At 39.5% G+C, this 8,034-nt stretch overlaps 1 protein-coding gene across 6 annotated transcripts in view; it reads right to left on the reverse strand.

Annotated features, from left to right (window-relative positions):
- Positions 1-3,199: 3,199 nt before the first annotated feature.
- The window catches only part of ZFP14 (ZFP14 zinc finger protein), a 50,210-nt gene continuing 45,375 nt past the window's right edge, over positions 3,200-8,034 (reverse strand). For 5 of the 6 annotated variants that reach the window (XM_077982330.1, XM_002801191.4, XM_077982331.1 and 2 more), the window contains one exon: positions 5,121-7,893. In XM_077982330.1, the coding sequence (XP_077838456.1) occupies positions 6,527-7,893 (1,367 nt within the window). In that variant the 3' untranslated portion in view covers positions 5,121-6,526. Of the gene's footprint in view, positions 3,348-5,120; positions 7,894-8,034 lie in introns of those variants that run through there. The other variant, XM_077982332.1, reaches the window with a different exon arrangement.

The raw sequence follows: 8,034 nt of genomic DNA on the forward strand, positions 1-8,034 counted from the left end.
GAATGTGTATACAGCCTATAACGAACAATTTCATTTCTAGGTAATATCTTAGATTTTTTACTCTTTAAGGAAATCAGAAAATACACAAAATGATATTCAATATAGCATCTTTATTACCACACAAACTCATTTATGTCCTTAATCATTGTTTAATATTATATATAAGCATGTTTAATACAAACATCAAGGATCAGGCTGGAATCTTTTCAATTCTATAGAAAAGCACTAACCATCCATTAAAGCAGGTAGCTACTTTCAGAGCATGATGTGAGCGGCAAAAAGTTGCCCTGACTTACTACCCCCCAACACCACCACTCACCATAATGTCTAAAATTACACCCTTGAAGACATTTATTATGGTTATGGCAGCATCTACCAAAGCAGTTCCTATTCCAGATATTGGGACTGAGAATTCCACAATAAATTTGAGATACACTCAGTTAAATAAAAATGTCTTTACTAACTCTTTGACAAACTGATCATATATACTTTGAATTCCTCAAAAGTAGATTTTTTTTTTTTTTTTTTTTTTTTGAGGCTGAGTTTCACTCTTGTTGCCCAGGCAATTGTGCAATGGCACAATCTCGGGTCACTGCAACCTCCGTTTCCTGGGTTCAAGCAATTCTCCTGCCTCAGCGTCCCAAGTAGCTGGGATTACAGGCACCCGCCACCATGCCCGGGTAATTATGTACTTTTAGTAGAGACGGGGTTTCACTTATGTTGGTCAGGCTGGTCTCGATCTGCTGACCTCAGGTGATCTGCTTGCCTTGGCCTCCCAAAGTGTTGGGATTACAGGCGTGAGCCACCATGCCCGGCCAAAAGTAGATGTTTTATGTTTTGCTTCATTTGCCTATTTTCCCAACAAATCTTTTTTTCAAATACCATCAAGAATTAGTGTTCCGGCCGGGCGCGGTGGCTCAAGCCTGTAATCCCAGCACTTTGGGAGGCCGAGACGGGCGGATCACGAGGTCAGGAGATCGAGACCATCCTGGCTAACACGGTGAAACCCCGCCTCTACTAAAAAATACAAAAAACTAGCCGGGCGAGGTGGCGGGCGCCTGTAGTCCCAGCTACACAGGAGGCTGAGGCAGGAGAATGGCGTAAACCCGGGAGGTGGAGCTTGCAGTGAGCTGAGATCGTGCCACTGCACTCCAGCCCGGGCGACAGAGTGAGACTCCGTCTCAAAAAAAAAAAAAAAAAAAAAAGAATTAGTGTTCCTTGAAGCAAACTTCTGGAGAATGTTGAATTTAGGGGTCAAACACAGGCCTTCTGGAGGTATTTGGTGCTTGGGAAAAGAAACACTGACCTATTAGCAAAGATAGATTTTGTAATAAATTCTAAATAAACTTTATTTAGAATTGTGAAAAACAGAATCTTTGTAATGAAGGTGGTCTAGATTTTGCTTTCAGAAGCTATCTTCATCTAATTTTTATTAGGATTATTTTAGCTGTGCAGAATTAATTGGTACAATTTTTAGGATATTCCTTAAAGTTTTTATAAGTATCAGATGTTTTACTTAAACAGGGAGTTCACACACACACACACACATATTTTTTGTTAATCTATTTGGGTTTTACAGTGAGTTAATTATAATAACATATTCCTTTGGGGGAAAAAATGTAATCCTTCTACATTTTTACTTGTATTGGAATGAATATGCATGTTTGTGCATGTGTGCATGTATAGTTTTACCATATTATGTTTATTTTTGAGACTGGGTCTCACTTTGTCACCCAGGCTGGAGTGCAGTGGCACAATCTTGGCTCACCGCAACCTGTGCCTCCTGGGTTCAAGCGATTCTCCTGCCTCAGCCTCCCCAGTAGCTTAGATTACAGGTGCCCGCCACCATGACAGGCTAATTTTTGTATTTTTAGTAGAGATAGGGTTTTGCTATGTTCGCCAGGCTGGTCTCGAACTCCTGACTTCAAGTGATCCACCCACCTCGGCCTCCCAAAGTGCTGGGATCACAGGCGTAAGACACTGTGCCCAGCCTAGTTTTGCCTTATAATTTAAAAAATCTCCTTGATATAATCTAGAATTGTGTCTTTTATCATCAATACTCTAAATGTATTATCTTTCATTTTCTCTTCCTTGATTATAATGCCAAAATCTAATCACTATTAACATTGAATCAAGTCTAATATTCTTTATTCTCTTAATTTCTACTTTCTACTGTACTTGACTGTTCCTTTTTTTTTTTTTTTTTTAAGACAGACTCCTGCTCTGTTACCCAGGCTGGAGTGCAGTGGCACGATCTCAGCTCACCGCAACCTCCGCCTCCCGGGTTCAAGTGATTCTCCTGCCTCAGCCTCCCAAGTAGCTGGAATTACAGGCATGTGCCACCATGCCTGGCTAATTTTGTATTTTTAGTAGAGACGGGGTTTCTCAATGTTGGTCACGCTGGTCTCAAACTCCCGACCTCAGGTGATCCGCCCACTGTGGCCTCCCAAAGTGCTGGGATTACAGGCATGAGCCACCATGCCTGACCACTTGGCTGTTCTTTACTTGGGTTGGTTTTATTTTGTTGTTTCCTTTTTCTTGACGGAAATACTTATTCATTCCCTCAACACATTCATCTGTGTGACAGGCCTGGTGTTGCTGCTGTGGGTAAGTGAAGAATACGAAGACTGTATCCACAAATAAGATTTCCTTAGCACATTACAGGGTATTAATTTCTCACTGAATAGAACTTTGATGATATCTGATAGGGTTAGATGTGCAGGCATCTCACTGTCATTCATTTCTACATATTCTATAATTTTGGTTTTCATTTTAAACATTTTATTATTGAAATTTCAAACACATACAAAAGTAGAAATATTAGAGCAATAAATCTCCACGAACAAACCACTCCACTTAAATTATCAACATGTTGCCAATTTAGTTCCCAGCTCTCTTTGCCAATTATTTTTCTTTTGCTGGAATATTTTAATCCAAATGTGTCAATCTTCATTTCATAGTATGTATCTCTAACACATAGGATCTTTTATTTTTTATAATCACATTGACATCATCCCTAACCAAATTAATATATGTAAATGTCATTTAATATTAATCCATGTCCACACTTCCCCCACTGTCTCCAAAATGGCTTTTTATGTTTTGTTCAAACCGGCTCCAAGTAATGCCAACATACTGAATTTAGTTGACATGTCTCTTTAAGTCTCTCTTAATCTGTTAACGGTTGCCCTTCCGCTTGTATTTTCATGCCACCTGTTAGTTGAAGAAATCAGGTAATTTGCTCTGCAGAATTTCACACATTCTGGATATGTTTGGCTTCTTCCTGTGGTGCCCTTTAAAGCCAGCCCTCCATATTTGCAGATTCAACCAACCTCAAATAGAAAATACTCAAAAAAAGAAGAAAAAAACAATAAAAATAAAAATACAATAAAAATAATACAAATTGCAAAACACGGTATAACAACTATTTACATAGTATTTACATTGTGTTAGGTATAAGTCATCCAAAGATTAAAGTATACAGGAGGATGTGAGTAGGTAATATGCAAATACATACAATGCCATTTTATACAAGGGACTTGAGCATCCTCAGATTTTACCATCACTGGAGGATCCCGGAACCAATTCCCCATGGATACCAAGGGATGACTATACACTGTTCATCTAGTCCCCTTGTTTTTTATTCCAGCAATAAGGCTTTGTAGATGGTGGTATTGACTTCTTATTGCACTATGTCAGGAAGTATGTGTGTTGTCTGATAGACCTATTTTTATTAAGGTTAAAATAGATCAAAGGGTTTAGAGGTGGCCAGCTTGATAAATCCACCATAAAAATCTCGCTATAGGCCGGGCGCGGTGGCTCACGCCTGTAATCCCAGCACTTTGGGAGGCCGAGGCGGGCGGATCACAAGGTCAGGAGATGGAGACCACGGTGAAACCCCATCTCTACTAAAAATACAAAAAATTAGCCGGGCGCGGTTGTGGGCGCCTGTAGTCCCAGCTACTCGGGAGGCTGAGGCAGGAGAATGGCGTGAACCCGGGAGGCGGAGCTTGCAGTGAGCCGAGATCGCGCCACTGCACTCCAGCCTGGGCGACAGAGCGAGACTCCGTCTCAAAAAAAAAAAAAAAAAAAAAAAAAAAAAAAATCTCGCTATAAAATGTTTCACCTATTAGTTGTAGTACCCATTGAAGATCGTGTCTTCTGGACCCATTATTCCATTAAGGTCTAGAAAATGGTGATTTTTCTAATCCTATAATTCCTTCTGGATTTATTAGACTTCTTTAAAAAAGAAAAACCCATTCAATTTTTTTTTTTTTTTTTTTTTTTTTTTGAGACAGGATCTCACTCTGTCACCTAGGCTGGAGTGCAGTGGCGCGATCTCAGCTCACTGCAAACTTTGCCTCTTGGGTTCAAGCGATCCTCTCACCTCAGCCTCCCAAGTAGCTGGGACTACAGGCGTGTGCCACCATGCCTGGCTAATTTTTGTATCTTTAGTACACACAGGGTTTCACCATGTTGACCAGGTTGGTCTCAAACTCCTGGCCTCAAGTGATCCACCCACCTTGTCCTCCCAAAGTGCTGGAATTATAGGCATGAGCCCCTGCCTGTGCCAGGCCAAATCCACTTGAATCTGATGAACTTCTGGTGACCCTGAAATTTGGTTCACATGGGAAAAAGAAATGAAATGTCAATTTTTCCTCCGATTTATTGATTTCAAGAATAATGAGTTGGGCTGGGTGTGGTGGCTCATGCCTGCAACCCCAGCACCTTTGGAGGCCAAGGAGGTAGGATCACTTGAGCCCAGAAGTTCAAGACGTGCCTGGGCAACACACTGAGACCCTTTCTCTAAAAAAAAAAAAAAAAAATTAATTAGCCAGGCACAGTGGTGCACACCTGTAGTCCCAGCTACTCAGGAGGTTGAGGTGGGCCCAGGAGGAACAGGGTACAGTGAACTATGCTTGTGCCACTGCACTCCAGCCTGGGGGACAAAGTGACACTCTGTCTCAAAAAATATATATATAAATTGGTGCTCTAGCATCTTCCATAGGTGACCAAATTATGCAGCCACAATCAAGTAAACTATCAAATTACTGGTGGGATCACATCAAAAACTCAACTTGAAACAACTCCTACTGGTTGAAGATACTTACAGAATGATGTTTTCTTTCTTTTCCACAGCAGTTTTATACACACACATAAATATACACAATAATATGAAATTCCTAGGTGGTTCATTTCTTTTAAGCCACATTTTTGATAGTTTCTAATTAATTTTGAACTGTGGTCAGACAACAGGGATTGTAAGCCTTTTGCTTTTTGGAATTATGGGAAAATCATTTCCTGTTTCCCTCTAATTCTTCAACAGCTGTACTACTAATGACCTCACATTCATGAAATTCACAGGGTTTCTTTTTGGCATGAAATTTCTAATGCAGCTCAAGTGCTGAAGAACTTCCTACATTCACTACAATCTAGATTTTACCTAGAATAAATTATGTTTAATAATTTCTGAGAGGTGACAGGAGGCATTTCTACATTTATTATATCTACAGATCTTCCTTGTATGTGAATTCACTAATACTAATGACAATAACAATTATAGATAATATTTACAGAATACATGCTATATGACTGTGATTCCTCCAAGTATTAACTACTTACTCCTTGCAACAATCCTATTCCACAGTGTGGCAGGCTGACTCTAAAAGGGCCCCCCAGTGGTCCTGAGGACTTGTTCACACTCTTGTATCATCCTCTTCTCTTGAGTGTGGGCTATCCTAGTAACTTATTTCTACCAGTAGAAGGTGAGGGAATGTTACTTCCATGATTAGATAACACATGATTGTAACTTCCATCTTGCTAGCAGACTCTCCCTGCTTTTGGCTTGCATGCCTTGATGAAGCAAGCAGCTATGCTGATGAGACTATTGTGGCCAGGAACTGCAGTCAGCGTTCAGCCAACAGCCAGCTAGAAACTGAGAATCTCAATGCAACAGGCCTCACGGAAATACATTTGGGTAACAACTGTGTTAGTATGGATGTGGATCCTTCCCCAGTTGAGCCTTCAGATGAGACCTCAGCCCTGGCTGAAATCCGTAGCCTTGCAAGAGACCCTGAAGCAGAGGACCCAATTAAGTCATGCCTATACTTCTGATCCAAATTGTAAGATATAAATATATGTTATTTTAAGCTACTACGTTTGTGGTAATTTATTACACAGCAATAAATAACTAATACATATAAGTACTATTATTACCATTTTACAAGTCAGCAAAATGAGGCACAGAAGCTTAGTATCTTGTCCAATAAATCACACTGGTAATAAAGTGGAGAAAAGGAGATAATGACAGATAAGGCTAAAGATTTTCCTACATTCATTACGTTATTCTCATAGGAATTTGCTGAAGATAAACCATGTTTAAATGGTGTTGGAAGGCTTTTAAATCAACATATTCTTTCTCTAATATAAAATTTATTATGTTTGGAATTAAGCATGGAACACATTTTCTCAAAAATGAATTTTCTGATGTTCTGTAACATCATATACATTTGAAGGCTTTCTTCTATTAAATTCCATTATGAATCTTCTGATGTTGAGTAAGGTGTGAATGCTGTCTAAAGGCCTTCTTACACTCCTTACACTTGTAGGGTTTCTCACCAGTATGAATTCTCTGGTGTTGAGTAAGAAATGAATAAAGTCTAAAAGCCTTACCACATTCCTTACATTCATAAGGTTTCTCACCAGTGTGAATACTCTGATGTTGGGTAAGTTGTGAGAGCAGTCTAAAAGGTTTTCTACATTCCTTACATTCATAAGGTTTCTCACCAGTGTGAATACTTTGATGCTGAGTAAGTTGTGAAAGCAGTCTAAAGGCCTTTCCACACTCTTCACATTCATAGGGTCTCTCACCAATATGAATGCTCTGGTGTGAAATTAGCTGTGAGTAACTACTAAAGGTCTTCCAACATTCCATACATTCATAGGGTTTCTCACGAGTATGTATTCTCTGATGGCGAACTAGTTGTTGTCTTAATCTAAAAGTCTTCCCACATTCCTTACATTCGTAGGGTTTCTCACCAGTATGAATACTCTGATGAACAGTAAGTTGTTGGCATATTCTAAAAGCCTTCCCACATTCCTTACATTCATAGGGTTTCTCACCAAAATGAATTTTCTGATGTACTCTAAGGTCTGGACCACATACGAAGGCTTTCCCACATTCCTTACATTCATAGAGCTTTTCAGCAGTATGAAGTCTCTGATGGCGTGTAAGGTGTGTACACTGTCTAAAGGTCTTTCCACAGTCCTTACATTCGTAGGGTTTCTCACCAGTGTGAATTCTCTGATGTCGAGCCAGTTGCTGATGTACTCTAAAAGCCTTTCCACATTCCTTACATTCATAGGGCTTTTCACCCGTATGAAGTCTCTGATGTTGAGTAAGTTCTTGGAGCACTGTAAAGGCCTTCCCACACTCCTTACATTCATAGGGTTTCTCACCAGTGTGAAGTTTGTGATGTCGAATAAGATGTGCACGCTGTCTAAAGGCCTGCCCACATTCTTTACATTTATAAGGTTTCTCACCAGTATGAATTCTCAGGTGTTGACTAAGTGTTGAGCGACGAATAAAGGTCTTCCTACACTCCTTACACTCATACACCTTTTCTCCATTATGAACGATCTGATACTCCGTAAGAAAATTGTGCCTTTTGTAAGTGGTCATTTTTTCAGAGGTAATTTTCACTTGCCCAAAATATTCCTCTTGTTGTTGCTTTTCCCCCTCAATCTTGCTTTTGCATTCCCAATCATTCCTAAAAACAGAACCCTGAAGGCTATAGCTTTTAATTCTTTCCATTATATCCCATTGAAATGAATATATTTCATAAATGTCCTTTTCTGGAGATAAAGTATTGGTCCTATATCTGGATTCCAAATCTGAAAGAAAACAAGAAAGCAAATACATACTGTTTTCCTGTTCCAGAAAGGAAAAAACAAAGAACAAACAAACAAAAAAACTTCTGTAAAGAAATAAAAGGCACTAAAATAATGCCTGTTACAAGCTGAATGGATGAGACA

The sequence above is a fragment of the Macaca mulatta genome, chromosome 19 (assembly GCF_049350105.2).
Source record: "Macaca mulatta isolate MMU2019108-1 chromosome 19, T2T-MMU8v2.0, whole genome shotgun sequence".
NCBI lineage: Eukaryota > Metazoa > Chordata > Mammalia > Primates > Cercopithecidae > Macaca > Macaca mulatta.